Genomic DNA, 19,497 nt, shown 5'->3' on the forward strand with positions numbered 1-19,497 from the left:
CCTACCTTTTTTTTTTTTTTTTTTTAATTTTTATTTATTTATGATAGTCACAGAGAGAGGCAGGCAGAGACACAGGCAGAGGGAGAAGCAGGCTCCATGCACCGAGAGCCCGATGTGGGATTCGATCCCGGGTCTCCAGGATCGCGCCCTGGGCCAAAGGCAGGTGCCAAACCGAGGCGCCACCCAGGGATCCCAACTCTCCCTACCTTGATGGCACCCTGAGAAGACTAATTTTGGGCACTCTAGGACAGTATGTAGTGCTGTGAGCTGCCACTAGATGGCAGTACTACATCAATGTACCTAATTCAAGAAAGTAGAACTGGAATTCAGCCACATACTGGTTTCTCCAGAAACAAAAAAGAAAAGAAGTCCGAGCTTGGGACAGGTGGCATCCAGCATCCCTCAGCTCAGCAGCTCTAAGGGAAATAGTTTCCATCTCAGGTCTGACCAGACAAATAAGCAAGTAGTGTGGCTGCTCTAATGGCTTTATTAACTCCTTTCTGGGGGTGGCAGGACCTTGTAGTTGAAGAGCTGGAAGGAAACCAGGAAGTGGTGGTCTCAGTATGGATCATTAAAGGGGTACAGAGGGTGCCCTGCATCTCTCGGGACCCTCTTCCCATCCACCTGGAAAGAGAGAGACAAATGACTCTATTAGCAGGAGTTGACATTCCAAAGACACAGGGCCTTTCCCTGAATCCTCTTGAACATCACCTATAAACAGCACTATGCCAGATGGCAGTGGCAGGACCCTGAGCACCAGAGAATGCCCGTATTGACATTCCAGCAATCCATAGCCTGGTGTATACCTGTCCCTGCCCCTAAGAGTTCATAGTCTCAACTGGAATAAGGAACTATTTATTTCCCTACCTGTAACAGGCTTCAACCCAACCTCAATTCCTCTACCAAGACTGAGAATGCCTTAAAGCCTCCTCTCATTTATACCATATACTGAGAACTTGCAATATATCAAGAACTGGGATCCTTTTACAGATAGATTGAGGCTTGTAAAACTTAAATAACTTGTTCTAGGTCACAAGATATCGAAGCTGGACTGGGACTCAAAGGCTATTGCTTTATCCCCAAGCCTTATTACTTTCCCAAGCTTAATAAAAAGAAAAGAACCCACTGTGTTCAGGACAGCAATCCTACCAACAACATCCAGCTCCTCCTCTGACCAGCAAGGCCGAGAGGCTAGATCTGGGCCAGAATTCTGCCCCAAATCTTATATTCCCTAACTCTGGCAGGTGATATATACTCACTGTGAGCATGGGCACAATGTATCGCCAATTTTTATTCAGGGCATCTAGCTGCTTCATCTCGTCTGGGCTAAAGGTGAAGTCAAACACCTGGGGATAAGACGTAGGGATCAGGAAAATCAGCTTTGTGTGTGGAAGCCAGGATTCTTCTTGCCAGGCAGAGTCGGAGCCAAACTATGTCCCAACGGGCTAAAGGTTGAGGCCAAGAAGACAGGACCCATCACCAAGTACCTGGATGTTCTGGAGAATACGTGAAGGTGTGATACTCTTGGGGATGCAGATCACTTTCCGCTGGACCTGCCACCTAAGGTGGGGGATTGAAGTAGATTAGGAAGAGGAGTCAGTACTCACAATCATTGTTTCGTCCTCCACACAGCCTTCTCTAAACTCCTGGTGTCCCTGAGCCCCAATACAATGGGGAACATGCCTCAGAGTAGCTTCCCCTAGATTATACAGCAAGATTAGCAGCCTCACTCAGGTAGTTGGATAAGGAATCACTCAACCCTTGCCTCCCAACCCAGGTGCCCTCTCCCCACTTCTTTCCCCAAGATTGCCCACACCTGAGCAGGATCTGAGCTGGAGACCGGCCATACTTTTCAGCCAGTGCCAAGACTACCGGCTCCTCAAGTAGGACAGGCTCATCAGGATCACGCCAAGCTCTATCAGAGGATCCCAGAGGGCTATAAGCGGTCACCTCCAGGCCACGTGCTTGGCAATGAGCAATCAGCTCCTTCTGAGCCAAGTATGGGTGACATTCCACCTGAAACAAACAAAAAAAACCCATCACTATTGGCTGATCTGACCCAGCTTGTGGGGCCCCCACATCTCGGCCAACTTTGCATTGCTGACTCCCCAATTCCCCTCAGCCCACTTTCCCCACTCTCCACCTGCCACTCCAATTCATTCTCTTCCCACACCTCAATGTCTTTATTTTTGGTTTTCTAACATTCTTGTGTTTGATATGAACCAATACATAGTACTTCTTCTTACTGACAGAACCTTACTTTACACGTACATTGTTCACATTTATTTCCATTGTGCTTGAATCAAAGACTTTTTAGTTTTTTTTAACTCCAGTGTAGTTACCTCAATGCTCTCCTTTATGCAGACAATTCCTACGCCAACACTTCTGAAAACTTGCTAGCCATCTCCATGAAGTAGACCCATCATCTGCTCACTTATGTTCCCGCACACACATATGCCCTCAAAGCAACAGATCTGTGTTGCTGTGCTCACCTGCAGGACAGCTGGGCGTACAGAGGCCACACTGAGCACATCATCGATCTGCCGACTGCTGAAATTGGACAGGCCCAGTGCTCGTACCAGTCCCTTAGCCACCAGTGCCTCCAGAGCTTTCCAGGTCTCCTTGTAGTGGGTAGAGTCATAGCGGATTGTCCCATCGGCATTTTTAGGGAAAGGGTTGTCTCCCCGCCTAAGTAAAGACAGCCCCCGCCATGAGTGGGCACAAATGCAAGGCTCCTGCCTTATCTGCCCATCCAGCCACTCTGTGTCCCCATACCAAGCCCAGAAAGGGCAAAAGGCCAAGAATAAAAAAAAAGCATGCTCTTTCACCCTCTCAGGTCATGACCCAGGTGTTAACTCTATATAGAACGCCCATTCCCTCTCCTCTTCTTCCTAGACACAAATTGTATCTCCTCTCCTCTGGGAAGTCTTTCTGAACTCCTTCCTCCTCAAAGAGTTTCATGTTCTTGCAACCTTCCCCTAGGACTGGCACAGAGCTCCTGGTAGGCTCCTCTCATACCCTCTGCTGGAGCTGATTCTCTACTGCAATCCTAGGCCTAGCTCAGCAGAAGCCAGTAGTTTCCTGAATGAATAAAGGGAGGGGGAGGGACCACCCATGTATCCCTAGGATCCACCTCATGTGAAGCTACACTCCTTTGCTGTAGCTAAACTCTTGGCTGCGATGGCATAAAAGGCTGAGTTCCCATGGCAAGCTGAGGAGTGTTCCTCTCCTGCCCTGCTCCTGTGCCTTACAAGTTACTACCATAACTCCCCCAACACCTGACTCCCTGGATGAAGACCCTGGCAAGACTCACTCAAAGGCATAAGGCCAGTGCATCAGGTACAGGTCCAAATACTCCAGCTGGAGGTCAGCCAGTGTCTTCCGGAGGGCAGGCTCCACATCCTTGGGGTGGTGTTTAGTGTTCCACAGCTTAGAAGTCACAAACAGCTCCTCTCGAAGCACCACCTGGTACAGGGGCAGGGCCCATAGTGAGAAGAGCCATGGGCACCCGATACACAGGTAAATAATTTCACCCACCCTCACCTCTGGGCGAGGAATTAGGAGGAAGACACTGCCAGATCCCTCCAGCCAGGACTCCAGCCCTCACCCCACCCCTCCGTCACCCTAGTCCTCACCTTGCCAGGTCCTACATTCTCCTTCAGGGCCTCCCCGATCTCAGCCTCATTGCCGTAGATAGCAGCACAGTCAATGTGGCGGTAGCCTACACTCAGGGCATACATAATAGCTGCTTTTACCTGCCAGGTGAGATGCAAAGGTTTCAGTTCTGTTGGCCTAGGCCAGAAACTGCCCTCCTGAGGGTCACTAATGGGGAAAGGGGCAGTTATCCATAACGTAGGAGTGGGAAGATGAAAAATGGTTCTAGTCTAGGGGACTAGAAGCCTCTTCAGAGACCCCAAACCCTTTGCGCTGGCCTAATAATCCCCTAGATTCCCTCCTACCCAAGCAATCTCAGTGGGGCCTAGTAAAAAACTAACATTGGGGCAGCCCGGGTGGCTCAGCGGTTTAGCACCACCTTCAGCCAGAGACATGATCCTGGAGACCTGGGATGGAATCCCACGTCAGGCTCCCTGCATGAAGCCTGGTTCTCTCTTTGCCTGTGTCTCTGCCCCTCTCTCTCTGTGTGCCTCTTGAAAAAATAAATAAAATCTTAAAAAAAACAAAAAACAAAACCTAACATTGGTACTCTCAGACGCTCAGTAGATGGATGGATACATTAAAAGAAAACAGAAGTTTAGGTCATGGAGACTGGTTCTCTAGGTCTGAGGAGCGGATTAGGGAAACACAATACACAGGTAAATAATTTATAGGCCAGTGCTACACTGAGAGATCTTTATGGAGCCCTGTAGATCAAGTGAGCTCTGGGAGTTCGAAGGAACAAAAGAGCTCTGAGAGGGGGGAAAAAATTAAGGAAGGCAGAGAAGTGAGATGAAGCTGGGCCCAGAGCCCTCTGTTGGGAGAGAAGAAAGCAGACACAAAGTAGGCGGACAGGTCAATTTGCTAAAAAACAAACTAGAAACCTGGCATCAGAAGCAGAACCAGGGCAGCCCCGGTGGCTCAGTGGTTTGGTGCCACCTTCAGCCCAGGGTGTGATCCTGGAGACCCGGGATCGAGTCCCAGGTCGGGCTCCCTGCGTTGAGCGTGCTTCTCCCTCTGCCTGTGTCTCTGCCTCTCTCTCTCTGTGTCTCTCATGAATAAATAAAAATCTTTAAGAAAAATAATAAAAATACAGCTATATTAAAAAAAAAAAAAAAAGCAGAACCAAGGGTGCCAGGGCCTTGCCTTTTAAGATCCCCATCTAGGGTGCCTGGGTGGCTCAGTCGGTTAAATGTCTGCCTTCAGCTCAGGTCATGATCCCAGAGTCTGGGATCAAGTCTGGGATCAGGCTCCCTGCTCTGTGAGGTATCTACTTCTTCCTCTACCCCTTCCCTCTGCTTGTGCCCTCTCTCCCTCAAGCTCGTTCTCTCTCATTCTTTCAAATAAATAAAATCTTAAGGGCAGCCCCGGTGGCGCAGCGGTTTAGCGCCGCCTGCAGCCTGGGGTGTGATCCTGGAGACCCGGGATTGAGTTGCACATCGAGCTTCCTGCATGGAGCCTGCTTCTCCCTCCGCCTGTGTCTCTGCCTTTCTCTTCGCTCTCTGAATGAATGAATAAAATATTTTTTAATAAATAAATAAATAAATAAATAAATAAATAAATAAATAAATAAATAAATAAATAAATAAAATCTTAAAAAAAGAAATCTCGGGGCAGCCCCGGTGGCGCAGTGGTTTAGTGCCGCCTGCAGCCCGGGGCGTGATCCTGGAGACCCTGGATCGAGTCCTACATCGGGCTCTCTGCATGGAGCCCGCTTCTCCCTCTGCCTTGTCTCTGCCTCTCTCTCTCTGTGTCTCTATGAATAAATAAATAAAATCTTAAAAAAAATAAAATCTCCATCTAGGTACAGCTCTTACTATCCAGACGTACTCCCCTCACCAGTCTTGGCCCAGGTTCTGATTTCCACCCTTGCCTTTACCTAGCTCCTAGACCTGTCCTGGGCGGTGTCAGCGACTGCCTGGAGTACAGACACCCTGGCTCCAGGGTTCTAGGCAGCTAGAGGAAGGAAAACAAAGGAAAAAGAGGCAGAGCACACCACAAATACCAGCCTAATTCCAAGAGAGAAGAGGCTCTTCTTTCTCCCTGCCAAAAGTCCTTCTCAAACTTAATCCCCAAACTTCTCTAAACTCTGACTCAGATTTCCAAAGCAGGAAGAAGCCCTGAGAAGATGCCCCACCCCAGGTGGGAGCTACATCTCTAGTTCCAACAACCCTAGGAAAGCTGGTCTCGATTCCCACACTCCCCTAAATTGGAAGAGTCTATATACTAGGGTTAAACTCCAGCTAGCCTTTTGTTTTTTTCAGCTAAGAATGGTTGTTACCTCTTTAAAAGGTTACTTAAGGATATAATTGCCCCCGGGATCCCTGGGTGGCGCAGCAGTTTAGCGCCTGCCTTTGGCCCAGGGCGCGATCCTGGAGACCTGGGATCGAATCCCACGTCAGGCTCCCGGTGCATGGAGCCTGCTTCTCCCTCTGCCTGTGTCTCTGCCTCTCTCTCTCTCTCTCTCTCTCTCTCTCTGTGCGACTATCATAAATAAAAAAAAAATAAAAAAGGATATAATTGCCCCCATTTTGCAACTTGTCCAGCAAAATCTCAACCATTAAGCATCTGGTTCTTTAAGAAAAAGTTTGCTGTGATGCCTGGGTAGTTCAGCGGTTGAGCGTCTGCCTTAGGCTCAGGGTGTGATCCCAGGTCTGGGGATTGAGTCCCACATTGGGCTCCCTGTGAGAAGCCTGCTTCTCCCTCCACCTGTCTCTGCGTCTCTCATGAATAAATAAACAAACAAATCTTAAAAGAAAAGAAAAAGTTTACTAACCCTTGGTCTCTACAGTTGACAGCTATTCTTCAAACCCTGACACCTATCATGTGCCTACCTCTGGACTGAACACTAGGGAGTGGCCCAGCCCTTGAGCCCTGTGTGGGAGAGGAAGATATGATCACAGCACATAAATGCCGTATTAGGGATCAGCATAGGGCCACAGTGGGGTCCCATGTCTGCCACAGCACTCCGTACAGATCTCATTAGGGAAACGGTTCCTTCCTATTCCCTTAGCCCTTCTGGGCCCCGCAGCCATTCCTCTGAGTTAGCTGAGGAAGCCAAGGGCTCACTGCTGGCCTCTTCTTCCCTTGTTTCTTCCCAGTGCCTTTCAGGCTCATCCCTACCTGAAATAGAGTACCAGGATGGGGCTGCTAGGGAAAATTCAGGGGCCCTCTCTCAAATTCTCCCTTTTCCCTGGCAGAGGTGCAAGAAGCCCTCCTCCCTGTCCTCCATTTCTCACCTGGCCAGGATCACTCTTCCAGGTGCCCAGCCCAATCAGGGGCATCTTCTGCCCAGTGTGCAGGAGGACACATGAAGCCGCCATCGCCCCCTGAAACACCAATGGGAAGAGAATGGTATGGGGGTCAGTGTTGCTGCTTGAGCCTCTGCTACCCATTGGTCAAGAGTCCCATAAAACATGGGTGGTAAAGGGAGCACAGATGTGAGACAACAAATACATGATTGTGCATACATGCCTGTAAGCAGAGGGCAGCTAAAACAGCATAACCAGAACCAACCGAAGCTAGTAGTTCCTGGACAAACATTAACTGGACCACCAGCCTGGCTGTCCTTCCTTCTACTGGGCTAAAGATCTGTGTCAGAGAGCTCTAATACCTAAAAACAAAGGTGGGTGGCTCCCTGAAGTACCCAGACTTGACAACATAAAGTCTCAAGCCACCGTAAGATAGCAAAGGCCACGATAAGTCAAAGTGAGACCAAGTGACAGAACAGATTCAGGAACAGGTCACCTCTCTGAGGATGAAACAAACATTCCCAGGAGGCTCTCAGAAACTAGATTCTCCTAGTCCCGCACAGACTGGTCTGATCTGCACGCTGCTAGGCCAGAGTGGAGTCTTACAAGGTAAGCATACATTTATTTATTTATTTGTTTGTTTGTTTATTTTTATGTTTATTTATTTATTTATTTATTTTTATTTATGATAGTCACACAGAGAGAGAGAGAGAGAAAGGCAGAGACATAGGCAGAGGGAGAAGTAGGCTCCATGCACTGGGAGCCTGACGTGGGACTCAATCCCAGGTCTCCAGGATCGCGCCCTAGACCAAAGGCAGGCGCCAAACTGCTGCGCCACCCAGGGATCCCCTTTTTTTATTTTTTTAAAGATTTTATTTATTTATTCATTCATGAGAGACACACACAGAGAGAGAGAGAGAGAGAGAGAGGCAGAGACACAGCAGAGGGAGAAACAGGCTCCATGCAGGGAGCCCGATGTGGGACTCGATCTCAGGTCTCCAGGATCACGCCCTGAGCCAAAGGCAGGTGCCAAACCGCTGAGCCACCCGGGCTGCCCCGTATACCATTTTTTAGATGAAAAAATCAAACTCAGGGCAGCCCCAGTGGCTCAGCGGTTTAGCGCCGCCTTCAGTCCCGGACATGATCCTGGAGACCCAGGATCAAGTCCCATGTCAGGCTCCTTGCATGGAGCCTGCTTCTCCTTCTGCCTGTGTCTCTGCCTCTCTCTCTCTCTCTCTCTGTGTGTCTCTCATGAATAAATAAATAAAATCTTTATTAAAAAAAAAAAAAGAAAAAAGAAAAAAGAAAAAAGGGGATCCCTGGGTGGCTCACGGTTTAGCACCTGCCTTCAGCCCAGGGTGTGATCCTGGAGTCCCAGGATCAAGTCCTACATTGGACTCCCTGCATGGAGCCTGCTTCTCCCTCTGCCTATGTCTTTGCCTCTCTGTGTGTGTGTGTGTGTCTCTCATGAACAAAATCTTTAAAAAAAAGAAAGAAGAGAAAAGAGCAAACTCAGAGAGGTGAAGTTATTTGCCCCCAAATCAACAGCTGAGAAGTAGCAAAGCCAAGGAACCAAGGAGGAGCCAATGGAAAAAGACAAAAAAAGCCAGGTAAACAGACTCCTAATATTCACGTGTTGTGCCTCACAGTAGACACCTATCACAATGTGCTACAGAAAAGCAAATGACGTCTGTAGGGCAAGGACCAGGGAATATAGACATTGGCTTTTAAGTTGGACTTCCCCAAGGGGAGTCAAGAGGAGAAGGCTTTCCAGGAAGGGGAATCAGATACAGCAGAAAGCAATAAATTATAGACACAAGAAAATTTCCAACTGAACAAAACAGGTGTTACTGGAGCAACCCTCTTTGGAGAGCTTTGAAAATCAGAAGTCTCCAAAGGGCCCACGAATACTCGTTCAGTCAATAAAAGATGAATACTCCAGGTCTTGTGCTGGGCCTAAGAGACCCACATATTCAGAGTCCCTGCCCTCTTGGAGTTTATTATGGGCTGGTATAGTGAGGACAGAGGGTAGTACAATGTATGAGATAGGACTAAAATCTGCACAACTGCTACAAGAAAAGAGTAACCCTGCTAGGATGGCTTCTTGGAAATAATATTTGATTCTTTTTTTTTTTTTTAAGATTTTATTTTTGGGGCACCTGGGTGGCTCAGAGACTGAGCATCTGCCTTGGCTCAGGATGTGATCCCAGGAGACACACAGAGAGAGGCAAGACATAGGCAGAGGAGGAGAAGGAGGCTCCCTGTAGGGAGCCTGGCACAGGACTCAGAGTCCAGATCCCGGGATCATGCCCTGAGCTGAAGGCAGACGCTCAACCGCTAAGACACCCAGGCATCCCAAAAGACTTCATTTTAGGGATCCCTGGGTGGCGCAGCGGTTTGGCGCCTGCCTTTGGCCCAGGGCGCGATCCTGGAGACCCGGGATCGAATCCCACATCGGGCTCCCGGTGCATGGAGCCTGCTTCTCCCTCTGACTATGTCTCTGCCTCTCTCTCTCTCTCTCTCTCTCTGTGACTATCATAAATAAATAAAAAAATTAAAAATAATAAAAAAAATTAAAGACTTCATTTTATTTTATTTTTTAAGATTTTATTTATTCATGAGAGAGAGAGAGAGAGAGAGAGAGAGAGGCAGAGACACAGGCAGAGGGAAAAGCAGGCTCCATGCAGGGAGCCTGACATGGGACTCGATCCCAGGTCTCCAGGATCACACCCTGGGCTGAAGGCAGGCACTAAACCGCTGAGTCACCAGGCTACCCAAGATTTTCTTTCCTTTTTCTTTTTTTTTTTAAGACAAATTTTTATTTTATTTTATTTATTTATTCACGAGAGACACAGAGAGAGAGAGAGAGAGAGAGAGAGAGAGAGAGGCAGAGACACAGGCAGAGGGAGAAGCAGGCTCCATGCAGGGAGCCCGACATGGGACTCGATCCTGGGTCTCCAGGACCAGGCCCTTGGCTGAAGGTGGCGCTAAACCGCTGAGCCACCAGGGATCCCCAGATTTTCTTTTTTTAAGTAATATCTACATCTAATGTTGGGGCTCAAACTCACAACCCCGTGATCAATAGTTGCATGCTTGGGGCGCCTGAGTGACTCAGTTGGTTAAGTGTCCAACTCCTGATTTCAGCTCAGGTCATGACCTCGGGATCCTGAGACTGGGCTCCGAGCTGGGTGTGGGGCCTACTTAAGATTCTCTCTCTCCTGGGATCCCTGGGTGGCGCAGCGGTTTGGCGCCTGCCTTTGGCCCAGGGCGCGATCCTGGAGACCTAGGATCGAATCCCACGTCGGGCTCCCGGTGCATGGAGCCTGCTTCTCCCTCTGCCTGTGTCTCTGCCTCTCTCTCTCTCTCTGACTATCATAAATAAATAAAAATTTAAAAAAAAAAAAAAAAAAGATTCTCTCTCTCCATCCCCCTTCCCTTTGCCTCAATCCACCAATCTAAAAAAAAAAGAAGGGACACCTGGGTGGCTCAGCGGTTGAGCATCTGCCTTTCTCTCTCTCTCCCTCTCACTTCTGTTCTCTCTCTCTTTCTCTCTCTTAAAAAATAAATAAATAAAAGGTGCATACTCTACCACTGAGCCAGCAAGGCGTCCCTGAGTCAATCAAGTCTTGATGAATAGGAGTTATCCAAGCGAAAGGGAAAAGAAAAAGAATGCTCAACCTAAGAGCCAATAAGCTTGAAATAACCTTTTCCCTTGATCTCCTCAGTACTATAGATATCACTTCCTTGGGATTGATTTCATTGCCAGCAATAACTTTATAAATATAACCTTTGTTTCTAAGTTCTGAAAAGACATCAAGAATATTATGGTAGAGCAGGAAATAAGACAAGTTGTAAATATAACTGACATACCAAAATTGTTTTTCCTAATACTTCCAACTCTGGAAGATTTTTATAGTCTAGCATACTGTGGTTATGGGTACCTTTTTCTGCTGAAACAGAAACAAAATTATTCAGTCTGGGCAGCAAACCACAGATCACTGAGGGTAGTATTGTTACCAAACTTCCCAGGGATCAGGCAAGTTTGTCTGGACCTCACAGGAGGAACTAGTCTGCCAGTTGCCACCAGTGTCTGTGGCTGGTGTCCTGGGCTTGATCCCCAAACAGGTGACCTGCTGGCCTCTCCCAGATTTCCTAGCACACATTGGAGAACTCTGAAATTACACATGGACTTAGGCTGAGAGCTTGAACAAAAGCCTAGTCTAAGGCAAAAAGGAAGAAACCTGATGCTTGCTTCTCCCTTTTGATGGTGAAACAGAAAACCCAAGAGGAAAAAAAAAAAAAAAAGAAAGAAAGAAAACCCAAGAGGCCGGGAGGTGGGGCGTCGGGCGAGGGGGGGGTGCGGGAAGGGGGGTGTCATAGAATAAGGAACACCTAACAAAGAGGTTCAAAGAACAAGAGCTCCAAAGGAGAGAATGGAGGGGCACAGAGAACAAATGTTTTTCTCTAGGACAGGAAATCATACTTTGCCAGCTCCTGACTTCCTTATCTTCTGCCTCGGGGATTTGCTTTCCAGCCTTCTCCTGCATTAACAGGCTCTGAAGCTGTCAGGAACTGCCTAGCTTGGGCTCTAGCAGCAATCAGAAACCCTTATGTTAACTTGGGAGACGTTTGGGGCACCTGGGTGGCTCAGTCAGTTAAGCATCTGCCTTTGGCTCAGGTTGTGATCTCAGGGTCCTGGGATGGAGCCCCGTGTTGGGCTCCGTGCACAGTGTCTGACTGTCCCTCTCCTCCCCTCTCTGCTCTTCCCCTCCTCACAGGCTCTCTCTCTAATAAATATAATCTTTAAAAAGGGGGTGGTGGGGGATCCCTGGGTGGCTGAGTGGTTTAGCGCCTGCCTTTGGCCCAGGGCATGATCCTGGAGTCCCGCGTGATCCTGGAGTCCCTGCTCGTCGGGCTCCCTGCATGGAGCCTGCTTCTCCCTCTGCCTGTGTCTCTGCCTCTCTCTATGTCTATCATGAATAAATAAATAAAATTTTAAAAAATAAAAATAAAATAAAAATAAAAAGGGGGTGGTGGTGAACCTGGGTGGCAAAGTCAGTTGAGGGTCTGCCTTTGGCTCAGTCATGACCCTGGGGTCCTAGGATGGAGCCCTACGTCAGGCCCCCTGCTTGGCGGGGAGGCTGCTTCTCTCTGTCCCTCTCACTCCCCTCTGCTTGTGCGCTCTCTCTGTGTCTCAAATACATAAAATCGTAAAAAATAAAAATTAAAAATGGGATGCCTGGGTGGCTCAGTGGTTGAGCGCCTGCCTTTGGCTCAAGGTGTAATCCTGGATTCCCAGGTTCGAGTCCCACATCAGGCTCCTTGCATGCAGCCTGCTTCTCTGTCTGCCTGTGTCTCTGCCTCTCTCTCTCTCTCATGAATAAAAAAATAAAATCTTTTAAAAAATTAAAAAAAAAGAACTTGGGAGAGGATTTACACATAAAAAAGAAAAGCTGCATGGTGGGGAGGGGGGCATAGGTGGTATCAGGACTCAGGTTTTTTTTTTTTTTTTTTAATATGTATCCTGTGGGTGAGGAAAAATGTATCCTGTGTAAATACTTTTGATATATTTTTTAAATTTTTTATTTATTTATGATAGGGACACAGTGAGAGAGAGAGAGAGGCAGAGACACAGGCAGAGGGAGAAGCAGGCTCCATGCACCGGGAGCCCAACGTGGGACTCGATCCCTGGTCTCCAGGATCGCGCCCTGGGCCAAAGGCAGGCGCCAAACCGCTGCGCCACCCAGGGATCCCAATACTTTTGATATTGATGGAGGGAAGGGATTTTTTTTTTAAAGATTTTATTTATTTATTCATGAGAGACACAGAGAGAGAAAGAGAGAGAGAGGCAGAGACACAGGCAGAGGGAGAAGCAGGCTCTATGCAGGGAGCCTGACATGGGACTCGATCTCGGGTCTCCAGGATCACACTCTAGGCTGAAGGCGGCGCTAAACCGTTGAGCCACTGGGCTGCCCAGGACTCAGGTTTTAGGGGCACCTGGCTGGCTCACTTGGTAGAGCACACAACTCTTGATCGTGGGGTTGTAAGTTCAAGTCCTATGTTGGGTGTTCAGATTACTTAAAATCCTTAATAAAAAAAAATCCTTAATAAAAAATAAAAAAAGGACTCAGGTTTTATTATTCCCAAGTCAGCATCTACATTCCTTCTGTCTGGGGCTGTCTTCCCTTCTCATAGGAGGACTCTATAGCTGCTGCCTGGATGCAGGAAACAAAAACACAGGAAAAAGAGGAAGCAGTATTTACATGAGTGTTCCCAGCTGCATGGGCCTCTCCTCTATCTCTCACAAATGTTAGTGTCCCTCAGAGTTCTGTCTCCAAACCTCCTCCCACTCCCTAGTTAAGCTCATGTCTTCACTTACCACGTTAAGCACTGATTCTGCCCAACCCAGTCCTGGACCTGCAGCTCCCTCTGGACATCTCTACCCATACATCCTATAGGTATCTAAGACTCAACATGTCCAAAACTCTACTCATCATATCCAGCAGCAAACCACAAAGGAAATGGTTCAAGGCCTGCGACTGCACAGACCTGGATTTGAATCTCAGGACCCTCCCCCATTTTGAAGAGAAGCCCTATCAAGTACTTTGCATAGTGCCTCACCAATGCTCTTCATTCGGTATATCTCTCTCAGCAGGGACTCAAGGCCCTGGATAATAACTGTTAAACAATTCATAGTACAATCCACAGGGTCTTGAAAAAAATATCTAAATAAATTATTTCAGTTCATTTGGCATCTTTTAGTATTATCTATCAGATTATGGTTTGACAGGTGATGGGTAGGAGAGTATATCCTTGCCTGTACTTCTAAGAAGCCAGCATAGAAAACTACTTTAAATATGTAACAGTGACCAAGATTTGGTCAATTTGGCTGGGTTAAAAATCCTATTAATATTGGTCAATATTTTTTAAAAAGATAGTTTGCTCTAAACTGTAATATAAAACCTAAGACTACAGTAACACTTCACGTACTTCTTGAGGTATGTGAAAAAGATTTCAAAATATCTCTTTTTTTCTTTCTCCAGTCCATCCATATCTGTCTCCACTGCCACTGCTCTAGCTTGAACCACACCTACCTGAACCACCAATCTCCTGTTTCCAGTGTAGCCCCTCTCCCTATAATCCATTCACTAAATCTGACCATGTGACTCAGAGGCTCATCTTTCAGCTGTTTTTGCCTACCTTCGGTATGAAGTCTACACTCCTTAGTAACAGCTTTTATAACCTGGCCTCCACCTTCCCATTTTCCCACTTTTTCATGGCAAACTCCAGGTTTCAGACTTTACAGAACCAGCTTTCACTTACGTGACTCCAGGTACACTTTGCTTCCCCAAGTCCTACCCCTGCCTGGCTAACTGCTGCTCATCCTTCAGCTAGCACTTCTCCTCCCACGCACCAATAGCTATGCACATGGTGGCAGTTTTTTGTTTATATTGGTTTCCCTCACAAACCAAGGTACTCCTTGAGGTCAGAGCATACCTATCTGAACCCCTCACTCCTAGAATGCCTGGCCCATACAACACATAGAAACACACATGTGTTGGGAAGTCTGGGTGGCTCAGCAGTTGAGCACCTGCCTTTAGCTCAAGGTGTGATCCTGGAGTTCCAGGATCGAGTCCCACATCAAGCTCCCTGCATGGAGCTTGCTTCTCCCTCTGCCTGTAACTCTGCCTGTGTCTCTCATGAATAAATAAAATCTTAAAAAAAAAAAAAAAAGAAACACACATGTAAGCATATACAAACACACATACACAACAAAGACACACAAAGGCAAATGTGTCAAGGGGGAGAACTTAACAGCTGGGGGGGGAACATTTGAGGAAGTCACTGCCTTCATCACCTTCTTTCTTTACTTCTTGCGTAACCTGGAAAGAATAATCTCTGAAAGATATCAAAGCACTTTACCATTTTCAGAAAAACAACAACCATGTTTTCATACAGGATGATACTGGAATCGCTACTGTGTAAATAAGAAAACTGAGATCCGGACGCCTGGGTGGCTCAGCGGTTGAGTGTCTGCCTTCGGCTCAGGTCATGATCCCGGATCCCGGGATCGAGTCCCGCATCGGGCTCCCTGCATGGAGCCTGCTTCTCCCTCTGCCTGTGTCTCTGCCTCTCTGTGTGTGTCTCTCATGAATAGATAAATAAAATCTTAAAAAAAAAAAAAGAAAAAGAAAAGAAAAGAAAAGAAAGAAAACCGAGATCTTGGGGAAAGTAACAGGTCTGATCAGAACCATCAAGACTCTTTTAGGGAGGTCTTGCAGCCTGTGTATGGGTAGGCTGAAGAGCCGAATTAATAGTAACCCCATCTGGTGACAGTTCAGATTCCAGTCTCATTGTAACAGAGGTCTGAAGCAATGGAAAAACATGCCCCAGCTTTCCCAAACCCACCACAGTTACCTAAACTAACTTTACCCATTCCAGCCACTTCCAGGAAATATCTATGCAATTCCATAGAAAGGCCAGAGTTAAAAAAAAAAAGAAAAAAGAAAAGAAAGGCCAGAGTTCCTGCAAAAATCGTGTTGGTAAGCAAACAAAAAGAGGAAGGAGGCCTCTGGGTGGCTCAGTTGGTTAAGCATTTGCCTTTGGCTCAGATCATGATCCCAGGACTGAACCCCCGCTCAGCAGAGAACTAACAGTAACAGTGACCAAGACTTGGTCTATTTGGCTGGGTTAAAAATCCTATTAATACTGGTAAATTTTTTTAAACAGATATAGTTTACTCTGAACTGTAATGTAAAACCTAAAATTGCAGTAACACTTCATGTACTTCTTGATGTGTGTGAAAAGAATTTTATTTTTTATTTTTTTAGAATTTTAAAATATATTATTTCATGGGACGCCTGGGTGGCTTAGAGGTTGAGCATCTGCCTTTAGCTCAGGGCGTGTGTGATCCTGGTTCCCAGGATCGAGTCCCACATCAGGCTTCTTGCATGGAGCCTGCTTCTCCTCCCTCTGCCTGTGTCTCTGCCTCTCTGGTCTTTCATGAATAAATAAATAAATAAAATCTTAAAAAGTAAAATAAAAAATATATTTCTTAAGTCTTTCTCCAGTCCATCCATGTCTGTCTCCACCGCCACTGCTCTAGCTTGAACCACACCTACCTGAACCACCAATCTCTCTGCTTCAGTGCGGCCCCTCTCCCTACAATCCATTCATTAAATCTGACCTTGTGACTCCAAGGCTCAAAGTCTTCCAGCAGTTCTAGGCTACCTAAGCGCTCCTTAGTAATATCTTTCATAACCTGGCTCCCTCCTTCATTTTCCCACCTCTTCATGGCAAAGTCCAGGTGTCAGACCTGTCCTCAGAAAGAGTTCAAAAAAAAAAAAAAACAAAAAACAAAAAAAAAAAAAAAGAAAAAAAAGAAAAAGAAAAAAGAAAGAGTTCAACTAAAACTTCCTGAGCAACCTAACAGTGGACACATGCTTTTAAAAGCTTTATCTCACTTAACTCTCACCGCAGTTGCGATGTAAGAACTCATTTCATGGGTGAGAAAACTGAGGTCCAGACAAACTGAGAATTTAAACATCACCACACAGGGTTCAAATGGGAAACCGAGTCAGACTGCCTCCAGAGCCTGAGCTCTCTGCTCTATTCGGGGGGGCAGGAGTTGATGGGAGCAGCAGCAGCAACTCACCCCGGCTGGAGCGCAGAGCGTCAACGAGGCAGTGTGATCTCTGCTCGGTTCTGTGCCCTGCCCACGATCCAACACGCCTCAGCTCCGGGAACTGCTGGGCTGCGAGGGAAGATGGCCCGATGCTGAAGGCCGGGACCTGGCTTAAGTCTGGCAGCGACGAGGAAGCTCCTCCCAGAGGGGAGAGGGCCGGGCTTTCAACGTCAAGCGCGGCGGCGGACCCCACCCCTGTCCCCCGTGAGGAGCTGGCGGAAGCCAGAGCGGGCAGCCTGCACCTTCCCCTCCTCTAGGGGCTAGCGGTCGGATTGGCTGGAGTTTAGACACGCTTCGCTGCGCAAGTTTGGAGCACGCGGGGCTGGCGGAACCCCGAGCCGCCTGCCACGTGGGGGCTCCGGCGGCGGCGGGCTCGCGCCTCTGCTGGCCCACAGTGCACCGCGCGCCGCCGCTCTAGGCCGCGCCGCCTTCTGGGGAGCGGCCGCTGCGGGAGCGGGAGGGCCCCGGGGTCACGTGGCAAGTGCTCCTCGGGCCGCCTCCCCCTGGATTCACCGAACCAACGCCTGCTGGTCCCGCGATCCCGGATCCAGTCCCACGTCGGGCTCCTTGCGGGGAACCTGCTTCTCCCTCTGCCTGTGTCTCTGCCTCCATCTCTCTCTTTCTCTGTCTCTCATGAATAAATAAATAAATCAAATTTAAAAAAAAAGAAAGAAAGAACCAGCTCTCGCCCCTTTCCCTTAGAGTCAGCCAGGTTCCCGGCGTCTACCTGAGGCCGGCCCGCTTACCTGGTCAGATAAACAGGCTCAGAAAGTAGCCGCAGCCTAAGAGTTGTCTGTAACGAGGAAGACCTCAGGCCTATGGGCTCCAAGAGATAGAAAGTGCATGGGCCCCGTCCCTGGACTGTGGACCTTGGCTGCGCGTTAATGCGCCAGGTCTCGAGCAGCCCGCTGGCGCAGCGGTTTAGCGCTGCCCTCAGCCCGGGGCCTGATCCTGGAGACCGGGGATCTAGTCCCATGTTGGGCTCCTTGCATGGAACCTGCTTTTCCCTCTGCCTGTGTCTCTGCTTCTCTCTCTCTCTCTCTCTCTCTGTGTCTCTAATGAATAAATATATCTCTTAAAAAAATTTTTTTTAATGTCCCAGGTCCTGTGTTAGACTTTATAAACATGTTTTTTTTAAAAAAAGATTTTACTTATTTATTCACGAGAGACACAGAGAAGCAAAGACACCGGCAGAGGGAGAAGCAGGCCCCACGCAGGGAGCCCAATGCGGGACTCAATCCTGGGTCCCAGAATCACGCCCTGAACTGAAGGCAGACAGATGCTCAACCTCTGAGCCACCCAGGCGCCCTTATAAACATGTTTTTACTGAATCCTCACAACAGTCTTGTAAAGGGAGTGTTCTTTTTTTTTTTTTTTTTTAAGATTTTACTTATTTATTCATGAAAGACGCAGAAGGAAGAGAGAGGCAGACACAGGCAGAGGGAGAAGCAGACTTTGTGCAGGGAGCCCGACAATCCCCGGTCTCCAGGGTCACACCCTGGGCCAAAGGCAGGCACTAAACAGCTAAGCCACCGGGGCTGCCCCAAGGGAGTGTTCTTTTTAAATTTTTTGCGAGCTTTTTTTATTTTGTAAGCTTTTTTGTAAGCTTTTTTTTTTGTAAGCTTTTTAATTGAAGTACAGTATAGCATACATACAGAAAAATGCAACAATCTTTTTTTTTTTTTTTTGCAACAATCTTTTTTTAAAAAATATTTTATTTATCATGAGAGACACAGAGACAGAGACATAGGCAGAGGAAGAAGTAGGCTCCATGCAGGAGCCCGATGTGGGACTCGAGCCCGGGAATCCAGGATCACGCTCTGAGCCAAAGGCAGGCGTTCAACCTCTGAGCTACTCAGGCGTCCCAAAATGCAGCAATCTTAAATGTACAGCTCTGTGATTCCCAACCCCCCCCTATATAATTGTTATCGAAGTGAAGATACAGATGTTACCAGCACATTGGAAGTCGCCTGTGAGGGAGGTATTCACCTTCTGGTTTTACAGATTGCACAGACTCACCGAGGTAAAGTAGCTTGCCCAAAGTCACACAGCTATTAAGTTCACGGATTTTATGGTTGAAATAGCCCTTGCCTGAGAGGTGACTTGCATTTTACATTTTCGGCTCTGTGTAGCTCTGCCTTTTTCTCCCCACACCTCCGAGTCCCCTGCTCCTTTATTCTTTCCTATTGTTTTTTTGCTCCCTGGATTACTCCGTTTCCTCAATATAGGTAGTGTCCTGATAGAGCAAATGTCCAACGTTTGATGCTAACTATCCTCATAAAGACACTCAAGATTCCAGCTTCTGTGATCAGAATTTAATACCCCTCAGACTCATGTTAGGATACCAAAGACTTTAAAAAAAATAATAAAGGGGGATACCAAAGACTTGGGCAGTCTGGGTGGCTCAGCGGTTTAGTGCCGCCTTCAGCCCAGGGTGTGATCCTGGAGACCTGGGATCAAGTCCCACGTGGGGCTCCCTGTATGGAGCCTGCTTCTCCCACTGCCTGTGTCTCTGCCTCTCTCTCTCTGTCTCTCATAAATAAATACAATCTTAAAAAAAAAAAAAAAAAAAGAATTTGAAGGGTGACACTTACCTGGATGAGGCTTAAGGGTCCTTTCATTAAAAAAAAAAAAAAAAAAGGATACCAAAGACTTGCCATCAAGAGACACATGCCATGTATCCCATCCCTCCCACTTTTCTGCAGTCTCACAGACTCCATATTTTTTTCTACTGAGTCTGACTTCTTAAATGTCTGAAGGGCAGCAATCAGGTGGTGACCTTGCCACCTGATGAATTGCTGAGGCCTTCTCCTTCCCCAGCATTGGGGCTTTTGCTCTTAGATCTGGTGCTGGGGAATGTTTCATACGAGGTACAACCCTATTCCTCCAAGAGTTTTCTTTTTTTCT

At 47.6% G+C, this 19,497-nt stretch overlaps 1 protein-coding gene across 2 annotated transcripts; it reads right to left on the reverse strand.

Moving 5' to 3' along the window:
• Window positions 1-467: 467 nt before the first annotated feature.
• AKR1A1 (aldo-keto reductase family 1 member A1) lies at window positions 468-16,985 on the reverse strand. Of its 2 annotated transcripts, XM_072772387.1 has the most exons (9): window positions 16,561-16,985; window positions 6,894-6,983; window positions 3,636-3,755; window positions 3,314-3,465; window positions 2,493-2,688; window positions 1,817-2,016; window positions 1,488-1,560; window positions 1,260-1,346; window positions 468-624 (listed from the first exon to the last, which is right to left on the reverse strand). In XM_072772387.1, exons 2-9 carry the CDS (start codon window positions 6,975-6,977, stop codon window positions 559-561), a joined length of 978 nt encoding a protein of 325 aa, XP_072628488.1. In that variant the 5' UTR covers window positions 6,978-6,983; window positions 16,561-16,985; the 3' UTR covers window positions 468-558. The 2 variants fall into 2 exon arrangements, with proteins under 2 accessions (XP_072628488.1, XP_072628489.1); XM_072772388.1 differs by lacking the exon at window positions 6,894-6,983 and having other exon boundaries at window positions 16,561-16,976.
• Between the last annotated feature and the right edge of the window lie 2,512 nt (window positions 16,986-19,497).

Source organism: Canis lupus, chromosome 13 (genome assembly GCF_048164855.1).
Source record: "Canis lupus baileyi chromosome 13, mCanLup2.hap1, whole genome shotgun sequence".
Lineage (NCBI taxonomy): Eukaryota > Metazoa > Chordata > Mammalia > Carnivora > Canidae > Canis > Canis lupus.

What these genes read in the sequence shown, in the direction of transcription:
- AKR1A1 (XM_072772387.1), bottom strand. Translation starts at nt 6,977, where the DNA reads ATGGCGGCTTCATGTGTCCTCCTGCACACTGGGCAGAAGATGCCCCTG. An exon ending in GGAAGAGTGATCCTGGCCAG is followed by an intron (nt 3,756 to 6,893) that starts GTGAGAAATGGA and finishes CTCACCTGGCAG; the next exon opens with GTAAAAGCAGCTATTATGTA. An exon ending in TACGCCCAGCTGTCCTGCAG is followed by an intron (nt 2,017 to 2,492) that starts GTGAGCACAGCA and finishes TGTTTGTTTCAG; the next exon opens with GTGGAATGTCACCCATACTT.